This window comes from Erpetoichthys calabaricus, chromosome 10, assembly GCF_900747795.2.
Source record: "Erpetoichthys calabaricus chromosome 10, fErpCal1.3, whole genome shotgun sequence".
NCBI lineage: Eukaryota > Metazoa > Chordata > Cladistia > Polypteriformes > Polypteridae > Erpetoichthys > Erpetoichthys calabaricus.
In genome coordinates, this window is record NC_041403.2 from 92,664,063 (window position 1) to 92,687,741 (window position 23,679).

At 34.1% G+C, this 23,679-nt stretch overlaps 1 protein-coding gene across 3 annotated transcripts in view; it reads right to left on the minus strand.

Annotated features, from left to right (window-relative positions):
* Positions 1-23,679, minus strand: part of edem2 (ER degradation enhancer, mannosidase alpha-like 2) — a 42,755-nt gene that overhangs the window by 15,478 nt on the left and 3,598 nt on the right. The window contains exons 1-7 of one of the 3 annotated variants that reach the window (XM_028811607.2): positions 18,970-19,264; positions 18,257-18,367; positions 16,474-16,513; positions 11,622-11,727; positions 8,416-8,541; positions 5,494-5,705; positions 690-831 (exon numbers count right to left, since the gene is read on the minus strand). In XM_028811607.2, coding sequence (XP_028667440.1) covers positions 690-831; positions 5,494-5,705; positions 8,416-8,541; positions 11,622-11,727; positions 16,474-16,513; positions 18,257-18,367; positions 18,970-19,076 — 844 coding nt within the window. In that variant the 5' untranslated portion in view covers positions 19,077-19,264. Of the gene's footprint in view, positions 1-689; positions 832-5,493; positions 5,706-8,415; positions 8,542-11,621; positions 11,728-16,473; positions 16,514-18,256; positions 18,368-18,969; positions 19,265-23,679 lie in introns of those variants that run through there. The other 2 variants (XM_051932916.1, XM_051932918.1) reach the window with 2 other exon arrangements.

The following is a 23,679-nucleotide window of genomic DNA, read 5'->3' on the forward strand; positions in this document are numbered from 1 at the left end:
TGAGCAAATGTGTGGAACTTGGCGTACATGCAGTTTTATGCATCTGGATTTTTTTTGTGTGTACACACATTTCCAGTTTTGTCCATATGCCATGTTTTAGTGCAAATTCTATGCAATGTTATACATGAGGCCCCCGGTTTTTATTTATGAGCTTTCTGACACTCTGTGCTTTCTGTCCAATAATTAATATTGGCAGGAAAGTTTTACTGTGAAAAGGTCTCATTTTTAATTTTAATATACTATTAAAACTGAATTTGTTAGTAAAAGAATAGCATTTCTATCATGAAGATTTTCACAAGCAAGTCCTGTGCTACACATCTGAAAAACTCTATAAGACACCTGAGAATGTACTTTTGACAAATACTATAGTTTGCCATCAAGTGATACAAATTCCAGGTGGTAGGTCACTCTAGGCTAGGATGTGATACATGGGATGACTAATCCTTTCAAAGATTTATTCAAATGTGAACTCTTACGAGGAAGCATTTTAAAGCTTACGTTTTGAATGCTCATTGACTTCAAAATAAAATACAAATACCTTGCTATAGTATAGCATGACTTAATTTTATTAATCAATCATTTTATCCCCTTTCCTATGAAACAAGTGCTGCCACAACGAAAACGATTTAGAAGGTTTTACTTGTATGTCAACTGAGAAGACCAAACACAAAAAAGGAGACACTTCTGACCTGAAAACATTAACATCAGCTCTTCATCCTGCAGCATAATGGCTCCCTTCACAAGATACTCAAAATAAGAATCTACTCCTGCTCCAATGCCAGCATCTTGTGCAACCCATTTTGAACTGAGCACGTCAATGTGGTTGCCCACCTGAAAATAAAGAAAACAAACAACTTAAAAAACAGACCTGTTTTGGAAAGACACATTACAGAACAATAACTGAACAAATAATCCTTAGGTTAATCCAATCCACTCATTTTTCATCTTACTTTGTTCATTATATGGCAACAGGGTGCCAGAGGCTATCCCAGCAATAATCGGCACAGGGGAAGAACCAACCCTGAAAAATGAACCTAGCAAGTACATTTCAAGAGGAGTGTGAAAACTGAGTCATTGGGACTAAATACATGCAGACACAAGGAATGTGTGCCAAGCATACATTGATTATGACTCGCCAAAAATCAAATCCAGATCCCTGAAGCTTTTATCCATTACTGCTCAAATGTCGACTGAGGTTAACTCCTGAAACAAAAACATTTAATAGAAATGTAAGTACTTCTGTGGCTCACAAGCAACAAAAGGGTGGCTAAATTACAGCCATAGGAACATTATATGATTCTGAACCTTTAGCAAAGGAAGTGTAAGTGTTTAAATAATTAAAGTAAAGGATGAAACCACTTAAATTTCCACAGCAAATGACTTCCTATTTAGGGTAAAAGCAAGTCTTGACTTTTCTAAATTTCACCAAAGCTTACTCAGACACTGAATTCCAATATGCGATTATTCAGCCAACATAAAAACAGTCCATATATGTTGATGATAATGCTTTCATAAGAAAAGTCTGTAGCATGGAAAAGAAGTGCTATTCCTGTCAAAATCAGCCTATTAAGGCACCATTCACAACAGAATCCTTGAAAATATGACAGCTCATTCTAACACGAAAGAAAAGAGATTTAAGCTGTCTAGGTTGGAGGGGCAGATGCAAGAGGTGGAACATGTAATTGCTATTGGCAATACTTCTTGTTCTGTTTGTCTGTGCTATTTTTCTTACTGTGTGCACACACTATACTGCATCATCTTTTGAGATGTTATTTTCATGAGAGGGAACATTTTAAAATAAAAAACAAATAGGTGGGACAGATGATTCACTAAAACCATTCCATCAGTAACATATCTGTACAAAGGACACCCACAGTGCAAAACAAAAAAAAAATTTAAATTTAAAATCTACATTTGAAATACAGGGCAAATTTAAAATTTACCCTGTGTCCTTAAATATACACCCTAAGCCAAAGTATGTTTGTACTAGTACATATCACTAATGATTTAATTACTTTTGCCAGCAGGTTAATAGTTAATCACTTGGCCAATAGCAACAGCTTCAATCAATGCATTCTTTGCTTTCCCTTTCTGTTCCTTCACCCACTACAGGAGCCTGCCATCATTGCTTGTTTTGTGAATTCACAGTTGTTTCTCCATAGTTTAAATTCCATTCAGTGCATTCTTCTCTGTCTGATCACTTCACTGATTGGATGAGCTACACAAAATAGACACCTTCTCTCTTCGTTTAAAACTCTCTCAGAGTAACCAACTGGGAGAAACATTCTGACACTTGCTGTAAAAGCTCTCCAACCTCCTGATAACATTGTTACATTGACCAGGTTTCCACTTGATAGCGCTTGATTCTACTGGCAGAAAGCTTGGCAGGCTTTGCAGATACATACTTGAATTTCCATTAGAGATTGTCCTGTTGTGACAGTGGATCCAAAGCATTTGAAATATTCTACCGACTTTATGTCAACAGAGGCGAGTATTACAGTTAGCTTTTCTTCCTCCAGTATCCTGTAGACAATATTTTTGTTTTAGATACTCTGACGTCTCTTTTTTAATACTCCTCTCAAGGTAGCTTAAGACTGTTTGCATTTTATTATAGTCATTGTTGAATACTAGGATGTTGAAATCCTTTGGAGCTATTGTGGGACTGTGCTCATGCCCATATTGATAGCATAGTGTAGGTAATAAAATACTTGAACAGGATCTGTGGTAAGGGACAAGACTATATGCTCCCAAGGTCAAATAGAAAAGATCAGATTCTCTTTCCCATACTGTCACATTCATTTCCACTGCACTGTAGTAATACTATATACAGTATGAGTCTGATTACATTGTTAGGCATTTCATCTTTTTCCATTGTTTTTAACTGGTTCTCATAATTAACCAGGTCATTTTAGTATCAGTTCAATGCACACTTTGAATATTTGAGAGGTACATAATCTTCTCCTAGTGATTTGTTTTTCAGTTCTTTGATCACATCTATAATCACCTTTATTAGTCATGAAGGCATACTGTTTAGGCGTATGTTCACCTCACTTTCTCCTTAACAGTTACTGCTCTGTATTTAGAATTCAGAACTAATTTAAGTTCATTTAAATTACGCAACCTTACTTTGTTACATTCTTAATTTTTTAATGTTATGTAAATCTTGAATATCATGATTGATATACTATTATGATATAAGAATACTGTCACACCATTATAAATTAATTTGGTATAGATCCCCCGTGTGTGTGCCAAGATTTTTCAGGTAACGAAGACAGAAATTTTGATGTAAAATAGTTCTAATCATAGCACTAGGAGTATTGCATGCTGATTAGCACATACAAGTGAGAATTTCATTGTAATCTGTACATGTGACAGTAGTAATTCAAACCTATAATGGAGGATCACTGTCGACTGCATATGGGGAAGGAGATTTTCACAAGTGCTTGAAATAGAAGTAGACTGGTTTTATCATAGTTTAAAGGAATACTCCTCAACCAAGACTACCGACAAATGAATGAGGGGGGAGAGGCCGATCTAAAATTTAAAAACTTGGTCTCATGTAACTTGTGTTTACCGTTTATTACGTGATATGATTTTTTCCATAATTATATATTTAACGATATTCACAAAAAAGGAAAAAGTGTATGTTGTGAACATATGACTGGACAACTGACATTTGGATTATAAAACACAAGTAACACAAGTGTTCTTTCCTTTTTCAACACGGATGTTTTTAAAATCGTTTGCCATTGTTCAAAACTGGTCAACAGTGACTTGTATAATATCAAAATATTGTATCTCTGTTCTGCACGAAAATTGGATATTAAATCCTTTTCATTATCATCATTACAAAACTACATGGCGTAACATCAAAAAAAGGGAATCTTCCCAGTATGTTATTTTTGCATTTGTATCATAAAAAGGATTGTTGTTTTTATCTAAGATGATATGACTTGTCAAACGAGTCCACAGGTAGTTTGTACTTTGTTTAGTTGATGAACTTGTACTAGAGATTTCAAAGCACCCAGTGTTATCATATATAAGCCGCTCACATTAGCTAGGCAGTCTCATAGTATCATACAAGTGTAAACTCACAGCCAGCTGTATTTCTGGCTTCTGCTACAAAGTATGAATGATAATCAGTTACTGGACTTATCCACAGAAACTGAATTAAGATGTATTCAATCTAGATAGCAATGTGAGAAAATGTATTTTACAATGCTGGAACCCTGTTTGTAATAGTCAGTGTGTTATAGTTCACTTTTGTTGGGGACTTCTTTTAAATGAATATTCTGAAGTCATTCTGCAAAAGGTCCTGAATATATGAATTTTTTATGGACACATGTGGCTATAAATATCTACTTTTCTTCTGTAGTGTAGCTGGCCCTGGAATATCACTAACTCAATAGCTTTGCTTTTGTAAAAATAGTAAAAATGTTGAAGTATGATTTTGATCCAGCTACAAAGGTCAAAGAATTGTGGGAAATCAAGGTGCAAAGCTCCACCCACTGACCCACACTATTAAAATATATTTGCATGTTGAGAAATTGAAAATGAAAATGCTAAGTGGAAAATTAAAATTTAATTTGCAGCAGGTGGCGCCAGTGTTACTGGCATTTTACTTTTCATTTTTGCAGCTTCACTGCTGTTCAGGCAGAAAATGAAATTGAAAATGGTATTTCATTTGTAATTTTTGCAGAATTCTTGCATAGACTTTGAAAAATAAATGGTGAATGAGACTGAATTTTCACTTTATAATTTTCATTTTCATTGTTGCAGAAAATACTGTACCTCCTCTTCTGTAAGTTAAAATTTTTAAAATTGGTAACAGCAGCTGCCAAACCATTTCATAAAATTTGGCATACACATTTAGGGTTTTGTAAGAAATACTTTTGTGAAGGTTTGAGTTTTGCCAAAAGCTCAAACTTTGAAATTAAAAAAAAAAATCTAAAATTTTTAATTGGAAAACATGGTTTTAGGTCTTTATTGAATTAACAATATGTCTATTAGTATTTGTGGTAGAAATTGGGGATGCATGCTGGAAAAAGTGATAAAAAAAAATCTCATCCCCACATTAAGGAAAATAACAAAAATCTAGTAGTCACAGGCCAACTGATTCATTCATTATTTATTCAAAATTGGGCAAAAAAATTAAATCCAACTATTTCATTTTTATTTATATAAAAATATGATTTTTAAATAGATTTGCATTTAAAGCAAACAAAATTTTGAAAGTTAAACACTGGTTCTCTTACTGTCTTAATGTTTCAGATTTGGATCTGGCCAAAAAAATTTAAACAACTAAAAATATGGCTCGTAATCTACCAGGTATGGCACGCATGATCTCAAAGAAGACTGCAAAACAAGCAGCTCAAACACAATATTTATTTCAACTCCTGAAAATGGAGAGGGGAGATAAATCAATTTATGTTATAACAAAGTTTGATATATTTGAGTAATCATTGTAAATATCATCTATAAATCACTCACCAGACCTATTTCAGAACGTGTTTTCCAAAGAGCTCGCAGTGCCTTTTTTGCCACCTCCTCAAAAACAGGATCCCCCGTAAGCCTACTGAGTGTTGCAAATTCCAGTATAAAAGTTCCAATTCCAGCTGTGCAAGTGACAGGGGTTTCTGTTGGGTTCACTCCATGCAGTAAATTGACAGTTCCGTAAGGCATTCCTGTTGGTGTTTGAAATGCTTTAGAAAAAAGAAAAAAAAATAATAATAATATGAACATTGAGCAGCACCTACAGTATGCTGGAGTAGTTGGATACTTTAACCATATAAACCAATTATCTTATGCAAGGGTCTTTTGTCAGTATTAGTTATTTTGTAACTTTAACTGTGAAAGCCACTTCAAAAGGCATAAATTAAAAGCATGTCATAATTTCTAGATTTACACAGTTATACAAATATTGTAAATACAAAATCAGAGCCACAAACCAAGCCTGCACTGGGATACAAAATTGAAATACTGACCAAAGTCTCCTTAACAACACATCTGTACTACTTGATATGCTCTGTATTCAGCCAATAAACCTTTAACACCACTCATCCAAAGATAACATTTCCAAAGCTATTAGGTTTTATTTGTATATGTAATTTCCCTTTTGTTATGAATAAGTGATAAAGGAGGAATACATAGCTGATAGTGCAAGAATAGCTTTTTAGAATCCTGAAAGTTACATTAACTTGCCTGCTCAAGTTTCATAACAGGTGAATTTGAATCAAACAAAATAGCTGAAACACTAGTGAGCTTGAACAAAGTTCCCTCTTTCATGACAGTTTCATTTTTTTATTGAGCTGACAGGACAAGTCTGATTTATGTAACAGATATGTTACTTAGATCTTAACACTAGTGATGTTCACATGAACACGTATCTAAAGTATAAAATCCCCTGAAATGTTTTATATCTACCCTTGCTAAGACAGTGCTCTTGTAAAAACCACCTGTGCAAAAACAAATATAAAATGTATACTTAAAGTGACCAACCTACTGAGCCTAGTTTGGTTTATGCACTGACAGACATATTCATTCATCAACAGCACAATAATGATAACCGCAAACGTTTTACTGCCACTAGGTGTAGTAAATTTCTGTTTAGCATCTAATGAAGTTTAATAAATGCTTATTTAAAATTATTGCTGAGCAAACACTATAATAATGTTTGAAGTCACCTTACATGTAACAGATTGTTACTTCTATTTGGTTTTTTTTAATGTTGTACTTATTCTCATATAAAAAGAGGAAACTTAAAATTCACATTATATACTTTTTCGAAATCATTCGTTATCAACAAACTTGGTTTATTTACCCCCATTTTTTTCTTGTTTTCAAAGAACTTCACAACGCAAACTTCAATTTCAAACCAGATTTACACTTAATGCAGAAATTAACTTTAGACAGACAGAAAGGGAACATTGCATTTGGAAAATTGTAACCATAACCATAATCATAGTTTTGGTTGATGCATGTTTGCCAATTTGGCAATCACTTCAAGTTAGTGTTGAGCCTTATGATCATCCTTGTAAAGTTTACAAATCCTGTGTGTATCTACAATGTATTATAGCCCCATATGGTCCATTTGCTGCATTGCACTCATTGCAGGTTGAGAATCCCCAATCCAAAATGCTCCAAATATTCAAAACATTTGAACGCTGACACAATGCGTGTTATATAACTATTGAGCAGATGTGAACAACATATGTGCAGATTCCAAATGGATTTATTCATTCCAAGTCTGGGTCAGATCTCCCATGAAGAGACACTGAGTTAGGACATGTGACCAATGTATGTGGTTCCTTGTGAAGCAGCAAGCACCACAAAGAACCATCACTCAATTGACTATTGGGAAGTGCAAAGCAACATGGGATTAATGCTGTCTAGCAGTTTAAAAAAAAATTCTGATTGATAAAACCTGGCCTAAGCACCTTGCTACACAATTTACATTTATAAATCACAATCATCTTGCAAATGTCTATACATGAGTGCTCCTCAAAATTCATACTGACATTGCAGATGACTTGTGCGTTAAATGAAATGTCACTGCTTATAATTAACAAAAGCAACTTCACTCTCGGTAGGTGCTCTTATTGCAATATGAGTGCAGTAAAGTGCTCTGATTAAGTTAGGAAAACCGGACACTACTGCAAACTGCCTTTTTATGTTTCCAAAAACATGTTTTATTTAAGTACCACACCATAAGAAAACTGAATGCAGCGCCTCTTTAGTCGGTTAATGGCTTCCAGGAAAGCAGGCTTGATAGAGCGTAGGCTAGCCAAGATATTCCTGACCTGTTCGGCCAGCTTCCCAAAAGTGACAACAGGTAGACTATATAAACAGACGAAAAGCCAAAAAAATGCGGCATTGGCCTTTTTAAAAAAAGAACTACAAAAAAGTACATAATATGCTTGTCACATACTGTATTCTAATCATGGGTCAGTGATAAAGAGTTACTATACATGTAAGTTGCTATTTAGCCAATTTGGCTGCATTTCCCTACTTGATCACATGTTTCTCAAGGAAATCTCATTATTTATATAATTTCTGGTCCTAGACAGTTCAGATTAGGGATACTTAACCTGTATGTGTGGTCAGTGTTATTTCAGTTTCTTTACTTTCAATTATTATAACAAAGTAAATAAATTGGCTATAATGAAATTCAACTCCATCTGCAATTTACAATATCATAAATTAACATTAACATAAAAATCTGGAAAAAAAAAAAATCCAGTTGCCAATGCATCTGTATTAAATGTCATTAATTTAGTATGGACAACAATCAATCCATAATATCTACGAACATATATAAACAATACAATAAAGCTTTTTGGTGTGTTTTATAATTTTAAAGATGCATAAAGAATTAGAGAATCCTACATTACAGCGATTGATTATTTGTCTTACCAGGCAATAGTTTACGAGCTGCCTCTTCAGCCATTCGAAGAAGAGGGCCTGTGCATGGCCAGCCCACATCCACTTCTACACCAGCTTTCTTTGAAAGCAGGTGGGCAGAGAGCAGTCCTCCCACAACTAAAAAAAATAATTCAAGTTCAAGCTCAATGTTATTGTCATGTCTACATAAAAATTCAAATTCTTACTTGCATGTCTCCCATTGACTAGTAATACAACAAACAATTGACAATACAAATTCAGACAGTGAATAAAACATTATGCATTAAATTCTAAATCATCTGATACAAGGGTAAATTAAAAAAGTAATGGCAATTTAAAAATAATGCAGTAACCACAACGGGTAGAAGGCCATGCAATAAAACACTTTTCAGTGGCTTATGGGTAGTTCAAAGCAGGCACAACGCAGCATTCTACCATTAGTCTAGCTCCTGCCAAAGTCAACTGAACATGGATGCTCCACTGTGGGTTGTGGATTACAAATAATTAGCTGCTCTACTCATGTACAGGTAGACGGTCAGAATGCCTTATGGGGGAATCATATTTTCTTCCATTTTATTATGGCTTGTTAGCACATATTTGACCTACCAAAAAAAAATAAATAAATAAATAAAAAGCATAGCGTCACTAAGAACTTAGCCTGGGGATCAGTGACCCACAGTTTGCGCAAAACACCAGTTTCAGAGAGAACAGTGAGAAAACACTTTAACGATAGTGGACTACCTAAAAGAGCAATGTAAAATTTAAGAAACCACTGGCATTCTAAGCCTGTAAGAACTGCAGTGAAGCAGCGCTATAAACATATTTGTGCTCTTCCCATTTAAACTTTAAGTGCGACACGCTGATTAGACTGCCTCTTACCAGCCACAGGGCACTTCTACTGCTTGATGAAAAGTGTAGTCCCCTCGTCAGTAAGACTATTTACATATATTAAACACCATTCTTTCCTGCCTCAATGACACAAATTTAAAAGGGCTCTGTAGATATGTTTGTCCAAAATTACCAACGCTCTGCAAATTTTAGTTTACTTCTTAAAGCAGTTCAGGCAATAGTGTGATGTGTTTTCAAATAAATCCACAATCCAAATATCTTCTTTTAAAAAATGTATTAAAAATTCAAAGCAAAAAAACTGTTCACACAAAAATAGAGAAAAATTTATATTACAAAGAAAAGTTTTTGTTTAAAGAAAGTTCTATTTAAAGCTTATTTATCATGTTTCATTTTTCTCAAAGTTTGGTCATACAGTCATATTACATGTGTAATGGTAAGCACAGTCAGAAAACTATATCCCAAATGTTCTATTTCTAACTAATCTAACAGTCCTGGCTAGCAGTGAGACTATTTAATAACTCACTTAATTAAACACACGGTTATACAGATATAGTTAAAGTTCTATTTCATGTTAACTTACAGAGGTTAAAAAATTATACCATAATAAAACTATCAGGAACTGATATTCTATTGAAATTAAGCAAAAATTAAATTAATTGAACATTAACTTTCTAAGATTGGATCTTACATGCTCTTTATTGTACAGTTAGATTATTTTTATGAAGGAAAACAAACGCAATTTTGCTCAAATTCCAGGCTCATCACTAATATTTGTTTATAAGTAGCTCAGGCAGCCCAAGGATGCTGCGGTCCATGATCTGAGCCCTGTTTTTTTACACCTACAAACAAAATATAATGACTCATCAAGAAAGAGAAAAGCCATGTTTACTCGCTGAACTGTGCTGCAAAAAATTGTTTCACAGTGAGCTATTAGAGCAGGAGTCTGTGTAAGGGATAACTTTGTTCATTCTACGGTCGCTGTATTAGTCTTTTGCTTCTCTGCCTCTCCATCCACTCTGGAGTGTTGGGAAAGGGCCATGAAGCATAGCAGAAGAATCTCACACACTTCCAGCTGTAAATACGATTGCTTGAATGCCTTTTTGAGAGGCACAACAGATTTATTATAATAATAATAATAATAATAAAGTGATGGCTACAGTTTAGCATTGTGTAGAGATTTCTGCAAATGTTTGTTCCCAATCATCTGTTTTTATTTACATTGACAATGTGGTCAGCTAATTGGTGGCCAATTTCATAGATCATCACCTCAGCCCTAATATAAACAGTACAATAAAATTCTTGTTTGCACCCTTGAGTAACATACACCATTTCACTCTCAGGAAGCCCAAATCTTGCTGCATTGGTTATGTAAAATATAACACTGAATAGGCAAACAATATCCTGGACTTACTGTATGTGGGGCCACCTACTCATGTTGTACATAAGTAGAAGTCATTTCTGAAAATGATATGCCTTCAAATTAGATACTTGGGGTAACACAGTTAATTCTGAAAAAAAACTATTTATAAAAAGTGGATCTAACCAATACAAACCAAAGGAGGAAACACGTCAAACCTAGCTCAGCAATTAGCAGACTGATATCACAACGTACATAAAAAGCAAGTTTCAATTAATATTCAATTAATGTTACCATTACAGTATATTAACAACCACTTTTTACTATACAACTTCTGTATTGTGCTGTAAAGGTTTTCTTATTCAGAAATACATACGTTGCTATTATTTCTACTTGAAATGACTCCCATAAGATACTTTAATGTTGCATGTCACATTTTTATAAAACTATTAATCTTTCTAATATGCTATAGCTTGAGTTAAGTAGTTAGCAGGAATTAGCTGTCAGTAATATTCTGCACCAACATCACCACAATCTGTGGTGCTTTATAGCCCTAAATGGTGCTATAACAAGATGTTATGCAGTTTTGTGTGGAAGGGCTCCACTGTGTATTTATTAATGTTAGTGAGAATATATTGAGAGAACTGAGCTTTTCACAGGCATCTGACAAAGTAATAGCACTGGTGAGCCTTCTTAGCAATGGCCAAGAGAATTTTATCATTAATTTCAAGAACTGTAAAGTTGACATGGTTGACATCATCACGCCCAATGCAAGTATTCTGCCTTCTGCTTCACAGGAGTGTTTATCAACTAGGTAAAAACAATCTCCACACCTAATACTACTGTATATTCAGATTGACATTTACCAGTAATACCTGTAAAATGAAGACAAAAGCTATTCTTTTGACTTCTGTAATAGCATATAGCAAAGCATATCTCAAAAAAGTGACAAGAAAGCCAAATTTTTTCTAGTAATATATACCTTCTGAAAATCTGGTGTCACACTACTCACCTCGGATATTGGTTTCAAACACAGATGCATTGACATCAATGTCAAAGTTAATTCTGTCTTGCAGCAGGCGAGCTACCCGCTGAAATTCTGTACTGTTCCCTAAAATCTGCAAGAGGAATCAAACGCATCCATATGAGTAATCTCATGACAACAGGCATGTTTCTCTTAACATTGTTAATGAAATATTAAAAAGAAAACTTTTCATCTTTAGCATTAACTTTCACATAAAAATCAATTATTTTTTTCACTGTATATTAAAAACAGTAAGATTTGATCAATTTTATTTAAATTAATGTTTACATTTTCTGCCATCATCCTTTTACATAAATGTAGACAATTTTATATAACTAAACTACAGTAACAGGCTGAGGAAACACAAAGGTTGGACATACAACTTTAAACCAGCAATTTGTGACTGTGGACCAAGCACTTCACATAGAAAAAACATTAGTGTCTGTATATATATTATATACATTGTGACTTAGAGAGTACATAAATGCATTCAACCATGTACTGCACAAGAGCTGAAGAAAGAACCTCTATCAAAAGGTTCAGACACACCAGTAACCAAGTATCTTTGGTGAGAAGGGCCTGGATTCCTGCAGACACTAATATAGATTTCCTGAAAATGTGATACATTCCCCAAAGAAAATAAAATGTGTTTCTTACCTTGCTCTGCCCAATTATGTTTAATTAAAGAAATGTTTTATATTGTCAAATTCAAGATTTATTTAATATCTTTAATGAAGGTACCTGATAACATAAAATTATGTTATGGATTAAACAGACATTGTGTTTCCAAGACAAAAAAAAAACAGTTCTCATTTTCTTTTGTCTTTGCATAAATAATGTTATTTCTAATATGTTTTATTTTGTTATTGTGTATGCAATGACAAAACTCATTACGATTAATAAGACACAATTCACTCTCTATGTTTACTTACATCTGTTATTCACGTAAAGATTTAATTAGATATCTTGTTGATTCTATCAGATTTCTAAAACTATAAATGTGCAACTTGATCCTTTACTTGACTGAAGAATCTAAGAAAATTAACTCCACCATTAAAACTATCCAAACGTACAATTTTGTAAACTAGCAGGAATTAGCAAAACTTACCTATATAAAGGAAACTTATCTACAATGAATTCAGAAAACATTTAGATTGTTTCACTTTCTGCACAACTTATTGTGTTGTATCAATTTTAAATGGATAGATTTGTCATTTTTGCCCACCAATCTACACTGAATAACCCATAATGACAAGTGAAAACATATTTTCAGAAAGGTTTGCAAATTCGTAAAAAAAAAAAAAAAAAATTATCAAAAAGTATTTAAAAGTATTCAGGCCCTTCCATGTAGCACTCAGAATTGTGGTCTACTGCATTGTTTCCTTTAATTATCTTTCATATGTGTCTAACAGTGTTTCAAAACCTATGGTCCATGGTGGCATTGCAGGTGGTTCATGTTCAACCCTGGAGGAAACCATGTACACACTCACCTCTATGATAATTGTGCTTGATTCACAGTGGCATCACAGGTGAATCGCGGCCAATCTTGGACAAACTCCACTCCAATGAGCATGCTCGATTTACCAAGGAGGAAAATCACTGACGATCGAGCTTGATTCATCTAACCCTGTTGATTGCACAGGAACTCCATCCCATTACTTCAATGATCATGCTCAAATCACCAAGGGGGACCACCCAACTCCCCCATCCCTGCTCATACAAATGCACTGCATTCATTCCAATCAAAGCACAGACTTCCAACCTATAGATCATGTTTGGAACAATGTGAAACAAGCAATTTACAGACATTTACCATCCATTCTAATGGAGCTTCAGAAGATTTGTCAAGAAGAAGAGGATAAACTGCCCAAATCCAGGTGTTTGAAGCTTGTAGAGACTTACCCAAGAAAATTCAAAGCTGTAATTACTGCCAAACAGGCATCTACAAAACAGTGAATTAAGGCCCTGAATGCTTAAATGAAAGAGTTCAATTTTTCATTTTTAATAAATTTTAAAAAAAATTTTAAAAGCATGTTTTCAATTTGCATCATTATGTGTTATTGAGTGTAGATTGGTGGGCAAATAAAATGAAAATTTTATCCATTTAAAAGTAAATCTACAATACATACATATATACAGTATATATAAATATAAAAGCATGGTCATGTAGCATTAATTATGTATGTTAACTATTTCCTGAAGAAATTTTTCTAACATGCTGTGTCTTGGTTGAGATTTTTTTTTTTTTTTTTTAATTGTAAGTATGAATGGTTTTATTTGCACCTGGACTGTTTTTTCTGCTTACAGGATTGTTGGCAAGCTGGTGGTGGAGGCAGGACAACATGTTGTTCAACATGTTAGTTTTTATAAAAGACAATTCTGTAAACTTTTACAGCACGGATTTTGAAACTGAAAGGTTTTTGCTCTTACAAGTTTTTAAATTTGTTCCTGCTGGAGTGGCAACACCATTGTGACTTCCAAATATATGTGGCTGCTTTTTGTGTTAAGTACTGTACTTTAGTTTTCTTTTATACAGTAATCTACACTTTCATATTCTAGTGATTTAATGTGACCAAAGCAATGCGGTTTCAAATGTGTTCTACTGCCATGCAGTTATGTCCTCTCTGTTTCAGAGTATGTAGAATCCCACAGGAAAGGAAAAAAATCAGTATATGTAAGTGTACTCTTTCCTTTAACTTGCTTCTTTGCATTTGCTCTACAGGAGGTGAGCACCATGCATGTAAACTATGAACAGTCAATATCTATGTTGCATAAATAGGTCTTATCTAGTACAATAAAAGTTCACCCCATCCACCATTTAAATTCCTTTTTACATTACTGCCCTTTTCAAATGTTGATTTGAAACTGCTAAAAACAGACTAGCAGAATCAATTGCTTGTGACAAGTTACTTTATAACCCACTTTATATGTTCCCTAGCACTATGTGCCTGTGAGAGAGAGGACAAGAACAGCAAAAAAGCAGAAATCCCATTCACAACATTTAACCACCAACCACCTGCATAAGCATAATTCACAGAAAGAATTGTGTGTGCTAGCAGACATTATAGAAGCATAGTGCAATCCATGTAACCCTCCAGTGCTTAGTAGAATTTGCCAAAAATAATAACATTAAATCTGACTATATTTTGAGTTCCTGTAATTTCACATTAATAAATTAATATTTTTGTGTAAAAATGTATACATATCCCATTGATTATATAAAACATTTAACAAATGTCATGAATTTTAATATGTGTTGTTGAGATATGTTTATGAGGTAATCAGTTCAGTGATGTTGGGAGTTTCTCTAAATCCATTTTGCCTTTACTACTTAACACTTCACTTTTTTGGCTCAGTGTTTGGGAAGATTTATCCTTTTCATAACATTTACCTCACCTTGCGAGAGTTCTCTCTTTTATTACCCAGTCCTGTAAATTTTCATGCAAATGGGTTTTGTTTAATAAAATAAAATCTTACTAAAAATACTGTGTTGATAAAATAATAAAAAAATAAAAAAGGATAATGAAAGGGTCATATGACATTAATCAACACATTCAGTTTTCAACACACAAGAATAAGTGCCTGTGATAAAAAACAAGCTGAAATCAACAATGGTTATTAGCTGGCTAGGGAAACACACACTCTCATGGGAGCTCAATAAAGAACACTTAATGGAGCTAAAAAACCAAATGCTTCAGACATCCGGGATACTATGAAAATGTAAAATCAACAGATTTTGTCAGCTAGGATATGAAACACAATTATGGAAAGAAGAACGAACTAGGAGAGGGAGCCTACAAGAACTGAGAATGGGAAGGGACGCTAAAACAAATTAGACTGTGCCTCCTAATTGAGATCCTGATGACATCTCTGTAATGCTATGTCCAAATGACTGTACTGAGAAACTCAACTGTAATATTCCACTACCACCTACATTAATGTGTTTCACCAGTTAAACTGAAGGGTAGATAGATAGATAGATAGATAGATAGATAGATAGATAGATAGATAGATAGATAGATAGATAGATACTTTATTAATCCCAATGGGAAATATATATATATATATATATATATATACTACTACGGAGGAGGAGAACGTTGGGATCATGCACTGATTACACTATGAAAATCATTATTTATATTGTATTTGTCATTTGCCTTTGAAACTGAATGTGGGTGGGAAAAGTAGAAAAAAGAAAGTCCCTTCTTAAGTTAAATAAGGAAAGCCTCCTATAATGTATATTTCTATGAACTTTGATATGAAAAATTTGAGAAAACATAATAGTATGTTTCCAAGAGGTAACAGGCTCTACACCAAAAAGAGAGAATGCATTACAATCATCTTCAATATTAATTCAAATGCAAAATGTGCTTCTGAATGTCCAAAATATACACTTCAAGCATTATAACTATTCATAATGACATTGAGGTGACAGACTGTGAATATCATACGGAAAGATCCAATGTGCATTTAAAAACAAAGAAAAAATGAAGGCTGTAGTAAACTATACTGAGACAACTCTATGGTAAACTGAAAAGCCATGACAGGAACAATGCTGCAATAAAGCATGGACTTTAATCTAGAAAAACAGAATTATCAAATGTATTCAGTATTCTAAAAATAAACAACATAGGGGATGAAATCAGATATTACTGTATATTTCAAAAACCTGCAGAGTTATTAGATTTTTGTGCAATGGTAGCAATCCTAGCTGTAGATATGATCTTTGCTTAATAAGACATTTCCTAAATGATCTTTTCTCATTTTTAATGATTTTGTTCCAATGTACACAGTCAATTAATTAATGACAAGACATCAATAAAAATAACAGACCTACCAGAAGAGTATCAAGAGCATCAATCAAAGTTAGTGAAAAACTAGAAGAAAAAAGCAAAACCAGTTTGAATTTTATACTGCTTAATAAAGACTAATGTAACAAAGAAAATTAGACAATTACTCTGAATTAAAGGCTTGCTAAATGGTGCAATCAAACACCAAATAACATACTAAAATATCCGAAGTCCTTCAGTGTTTCACTTGATACCATCAAGGCTACTCTTAAATACAGTGGGTCATTTTACAGCTTGAATACATGTACAGTACAAACAGATGTTAAACAAAATCGCATTGTATTACTGCTGAATAAACAAGCCCAAGAATGAATTTTGGCATTTTACCACAGAGTTATATAAAACATTTTCAGCGTTGACTGCAATATCTTATACATGTACGAAGTACTAATCAGTGTTTTTCAAAACATTTGTACTTAAGATAAAGCTAAGTTGTTAAAACTTCAATTGCATAATTAAACTACATTTCTACACAAGAGGTTACATATTTTGTTCACATCTGAAGTAAAAAATATTAAATACTGCTGACAGAAACAGACCATATTTTTTAAAAATGCTATTTTTGTACAGTTACAATTTATTTCATAAAGCAAAAAAAAAAAAAAAAAAAAAAAAAAATATGACAGTTGTAGACATTTGGGCACCTCACAGCCTGTAAATGTTTTTGTAGCCAGCTGTAAGTTTTTACATTCTTTTTTTTTAACAATTGTTTCCCTATTCTTCCTTGTACATTGAGAATATCTCATGGTTGGAAGCAAACTATCTTGTGTGCACACTAAACAGCATGATTCACACACAGATTTTCAATGAACTTCAATTATGTTTAGGTCTAAGGCCCTTCATCTTGTACTTCTTGAGGTGCTTTATTGTAGATTTTAAAATTTGCTTTGAACTATTATTTTATGGTAGAAGCCATTCTTTTTTAAGCTTCAGTTTCCTGACATTCTCCAAGTATTTGTTGATGTTTAGTGAAATCCCGTTTCCTGTACTCTCACAATTTTTCCTGTGCCACTAGCTGCCACGCAAACCCAAATAATGAAAGATGCACCCCTGTACTTAATAGTTGGTGAGGTGTTCTTTTATTTAAATGCTGCTCCTTTTTTTTCTCCAAACAAACCTTTCATGGTTCCAGCACCGTTTAAGAGCTGTTCTGTCAGTTCTCTTATTAACAGCCATTTCGGAATAACATTGTGGACTGTGGAAATCGCTAGCTAGAAGCGTTTTGATATTTTTGTAGCATTCCTCTGCTCAGTCACTTGCTTACTCATGGCTGTTGAGTGTTGCAAGATGTTTCAAGGGTCAAAGAAATTTATTAAGATCTGGATGTGTCATTGGCTGACAATCCCAGATGACAGTTCTTGATCAGGCTACACCTAATGAGCTACAGTAAGTCAGACCAGACTAAACACCTAATGAGTTCTAAGACAAAAGTAAGTAATTGGGCCATGTGTGTCCAAACTTTGCACAGAACTGTATCAGCTATAGTCAGAACCCCTGTTAAAAATACTAATCAAAGTCTTAAAGACCTTGCTATTATAAAAACTATAAATTCTATTTTAGAATGTTGATAAAGTTAACAAATAATGGAACCCTATATAAAAAAGGTATACCAGAATATTGAAGTGAAGTATTAACTTTGAAAGCAAATGATTACTGTGTAATCTACCCAGCAGTGCTGTCACACTCTAAAACTCCTGTAGGATGTTGTTGACTGATAAAATCGATGTGATACCAAACAGATAACTATTTCTTTTAACTTTTAGTATTTACCTGCCCCAGGTGTCTTGGCCATCACAAGTTAAAGGTCGCAGTTCATCATATGGAAAAGCATTTTCCAAGTAATTGTTGTAAGCATGATAGAACATGGACTTTATTCTTTCCCTGTTGAAATACAAATGCATACACAAAAACAATGGTTTTATGGCATGTCAGGGAAATGAAAACTAAAACCAGGGCTCTACTAATATTAAATGAAAGGCTCTTGCGAGCTTTTAACGCGCACTAAACACAGAGCAGTCTGCTTTTACCCATGAAGGAAACGCTCTCATTACTGAAAAGCTTCTCTGCTGCAAAATAAAATTTAAACAACATAATTAGGATTGAAAGATATCCGTAGGTAACTGTGTAAGGTGCTCTTCTCCATTTTATTTTTCGGTTTTCTGAAAATGCAGCAAAAGTCTGGACAGGATTTGGCTTTAAGACCATGTCAGAATGCGTTAACGTCACCGAAGTAAATACATATAAGGAAAATTATATCATAAGCAAAATATGTTCAATATATGCAAGAAAGAAAAGTTCAATACAGTACTTGGAGCTGCAAATGACTCTTTTCGGTCGCAAGTAAGAAAGTTGAGTCTGGCTGGCAAGGTTCACTCTTTGAAGGATGATATGTTGCCCTGTCATTTAATCCATTTATACAATCACTAAAACGAAGGGCAAATCGCATCTGCATCAAAAAATCCTTTCTGAAGGTAATAACCAACCTGTAGTCAGCCATATCCTGGCGGGTAAAGTCTCTTCCTGCAACATGGCTTGTGTTGAGTAGAGCATGGAGTACACAGACACACGATATGTAAAGGTACTTCAGCATGAAGAATATAACTGGTTAAAATAAAGACGCTGATTAAAAGCTTCCGAGTCACAACACCATTAAACGCAAGAAAACAATACAATCAAATGTTGTCATCTGCTACCACGTTCAAGCAAAAGGGAAACAAGGAAGTGTTACGAGGCACGCTATACGTACGACACGCCATGCCGTAGCATTCGTCAGATTGTGCCCCACCTACCAGCCGAAACTTTGAGAAGGGTATTGCTGCAGACCGGAGACATTATGGGCGGATCTGAAGGCGGGATAACTGTGAGGAAACTTTCACATTTCCAAGCCCACAATGGGGCGGACTCACACCCCGCTGATGCCCCTCCCGTCTGGAAAAAAACTGAAGGGGGTGCATTATGTCATTTACGTTAACGCCGTGCTGACGTGATTCGTTGCAACCAGCCCAGTGAAGGCGGTGCATTGTTTAAAGGACCAAACACCCTTTCTATTAATACCTCTTTTTATATTGATAATAATTTGCGAATTGTTTTGTAACCTTCAGACATCCAAGGTACAATGATATTGTTTGCCCCGTTTCCAAAAAAAAACAAAACAGTTTTGAGTCATGATGTTTCCCTTTAATTCTCTAATAATACGAAAGTGCTATGTTATTTATTTAAAGACGTGTTTGATGGAAAAAAAATAAAACAGTTTGTGGCGGAGGCACCGGCACATAGCTCAGTGTGCATCGTCCTCAGATATAGTAATTTGAAGGTAAATGCCGTTTAAAATGGGTCATCCTGGGCGGCATACATGCACGAAAGCCTTTTTTGTTGTTGTATTGTTGTTTACTATTATTTTGCTTGTGGCCAGTGTTTCTTTAATGCCTTAACTTGTTTCTTGTGGCAATTTGTGACACTTATGCTTTGACTCAGTAATGGATAAAAGGTGCAGATGATCTCTGTGGGTGGAGGAGAACACCTAAGAAATTTAGGAAGTGTTTGAGAATGAAGGAGTAAAAAGGAGACACGGTAGATCTAGCAAAACAGCAACAGAATATCTGAGTACTTGTGTCTTGGACCTGATGTATCTCTTTGTTGTTTTCTGTTTTTTTTTTTTTTATTTGTTAACATTGCTTTTGTGGATCAATAAAGACCTCTGTCTTGCATGGATGTGTTTATTTTACTGTAAGGGTGAAGTATTCACATCTCAAGAGGATATAACACTGACACTGCCTTCTTGCACCTAATACTCCTGTGATATTCTGTGACAGCTGTCACTGTGAGGTGGATTAACCAGCTTTAAAAGCGAAAGGATGAATTGGATAGTTACTGCACGGATGTCCGCAGGAAAGTACTTATTAAAAATCCACCCATTTTCTAGCCCTCTTACCCAGTTCAGGATAATTGTGTATACCAAAATTTAAAAAAAATGATTAAATGATTAATTGCAAATCAAATCTATATACCTTTTATCTCTTCGAGAATTACATTCCAATCAATTATTTTTTGCAGCCACTTTAAATGTATGAAAATTCCCTTCAGGTAAAGGTTCATTTAAATTGTGCATAACCTTCTTGACCTCTATTTCAGGGACAAAGACAATTGTTTTACCATCTTTAAAGTTCTTTGCCTATATCTAACACTGCAACTTCCCATTCAGTCTTCTATATTTGCATATTCAAATTGCGTGAAAATAGCAGTCACAGGAATTCTGTCATCATTAAAGAAAAATCCACCACTGCATATTACCAAAACTAAATATTCTCATTTGCCATCATCTGTTCTGAAATATGAACACGAGGCAGGTGACATTGATTTCATTAAGACGTGAGATATTAGGTGTAATTACAAGCTATACCTTGGTGTATTTCAACATTGTCAGGTATTTATTTGTAATTCAAACATGCTCATTACTGCTAGCATGACTCTCATATTTAAAAAGATCAGATTTCTCTGACCACACAGGTTTTATGTATATGCTAACCTAACCCTTGTTTTGAGCCTGCATTGTTTATTGGATATGTCGTAGTAACATCCACCAATCTTCCTAAACTGTAACTGTATTGTGTGATGTCCAGACATTATAAGAGTTTTTCTAAATGTAGTAACACTCGATGCTTGCCTATAGCATTTGTGTATTCAGGTGATTTTTTGTTTATTTGGTGCTTTAGTTGCAAAATATTACAGCAAAAGCACAGTACATGGAGTATTCTATAATTCTCATAACACATATAAATAAGGATTATTCAAAACTATTGGTAAATTATCGGCAAGTCAGTTAAATGTTAAACAGGAAAAATGAGAAGGTAGAGGACATACTGTAAGTAAGACCACCATGCCAAATTTGTATTATGGGCATTTTCAAGTCAAGTCAAGTCAATTCAAGTTGTGATTTAAATTGTACGACTAGATAAGTTTTCTAAGTGGGAAGTTCTACCCCTTCATAATATATTTATATCTTAGAACAGTTTGTGTCTTGTGGTATCTTTTAATATACAGTATACTTTAAATGTGGATTACATATTGTATGTTATGTTAATACAGTAGAGCAACAGTATTGTTATTCATGATTTTCTGTGATCATGCATTGTATCCTAATTGCACCATTTTTGTGTTATTAATGTTTATCATATACAGCAAGATTCACTGTAAAAGTAGCTTATGAAATCACAATCTCATAATGTATGAAGTTAAGACACATTGTATTTTAACTATTTTTATATAGGACACTTCTCCTATATCAAGTCATGTTTCTTTGCATATTTACAAATATAATGCAGTTAACAAAAACTCCAAAAATGTGCACCAAATGCGTTTCTTGATTACACGTTTAGTATTTTATAATTTTTTTCCTTTCGAATTAGATGTGAATATCCTTATATGATAAAAATAACATAACAGATATGAAAGCTGCAAAATACTGTTAAGTTTATTTATTTTCACTTATCCTCATTTTTTTCCTTTTTCCCCCTTCCTCTTCTATTTTCCTGCTTTTTCTGGATTATTACATACAGAGTCCAGTAAAGAAAGGGAAGCAAATGGATTATGTGTCGCAACAGATGTGCCAGATTTTAATCACATAATAATTCTACAATGTTTTTCTATTTTCAGCCTTGGGCTGAGACCCTGTATCAGCAAAGCACCAGACTGCATTCCTTGATGTAGGCTAGAAGAGGTAATGATGCATAAAATGGTACAATCTGCCAAAGGTTTGTGAACTTTGAAATTAACCTCCAAAAGAACTTGAATTTTTAAAGCTCTTGGTAACTGACACAAACAAGTTGTTCACTGATTTAAACACAAAAGTGTCAAGGCAGGTTCTTTGCAGTGAACCAAAGATTTCCAGATTACATTGGAACCACTTGTAATATAAGCAGATAGTAAGGTAAAAGACATTAAGCTAATGCAAGTGTACACTGAAAAAAATATAACATTGATGTTGTTCATTCAACGTAAATTTTCTCTTTCAAGCAACTTAAGATTAGTCATTTAGTGTTGTAGCTTGAAATATTTGGTTTCCTGCGGTGGGTTGGCACCCTGCCCAGGATTGGTTCCTGCCTTGTGCCCTGTGTTGGCTGGGATTGGCTCCAGCAGACCCCCGTGACCCTGTGTTCGGATTCAGCGGGTTGGAAAATGGATGGATGGATATTTGGTTTCAGATCTCAATCAAAGTAAAAAAAAATGTTTCTACCAAAGTAAGTTATGGTGGAGGGAATAAATGTAGAAATCCTATTTCAGTTAACTTAATATTTTAGTTTGTTTCTGTGCTGTGTTTGAGGGGCCGTTTGTATATTCTTCTGGTCGAACTTTCCAGTGTGCTGGCTTTCCAACTGCCAAAAAAGAAGAACAAATTAAAAAATAGATTTAGTATAAAACAAGTGAATTGCACCCAATCACTCTAAATGATTTGCCTCAACTTAAAAATTGTGGGATCAAAAAGCTAAAAAGAATTATATTGGTTCAGATTGAAAATATTAAGTGCGAATCATCACATTTTTTTTTCAGTGTAGCTAAGGCCAATACACAACACAGGGGAACAAAACAAAAATACAATATATACAAACATCAGAGAATATGGCACAGGGTCTTTAGAAAAAGCCAATGAAATTACACTGCAGGGTGATATTTTTGATTAGAGTTTGTCACTGTTCATGCCAGTCTCCCAGACATTCTGAGGTCCCCTACCAAAGTCTGAAGAAAGATAACCTGGTGAAAGCATCAGTGACACCAAATGCAACCAAAAATCACACAGAGAAAAAAAAATAGTAAAGACTTAGTAATAACCAATTACAATGCCAGACAAAATATTAAAAATTAATATGAAAAGCTGGTTGCATGAGCAGCTCTTCAGAAGTCACAGGAAGATCTGCAACAGTTTTAATAATTTCCATAAAGTAAAGGAAAGCAAAGCCACGCACAATCTTATATGTCAAAAAATGACTGAAAAATGTTTCTGGTTTAAATGTAAGCCATTCCTAGTTCTGTTTATAATCCCAAGTATAATATTTTAATTGTAGGTTTGGGATTAAATAATTAAATGAATGGACAAGTTTTTAATATAATATTTGTAAAGAAACTAATTTAATGTTGCTATATTTTAAGATGTGGTTTGCAGATCTTATTGTGAAAATGGATGACTAAAGGTTACACCG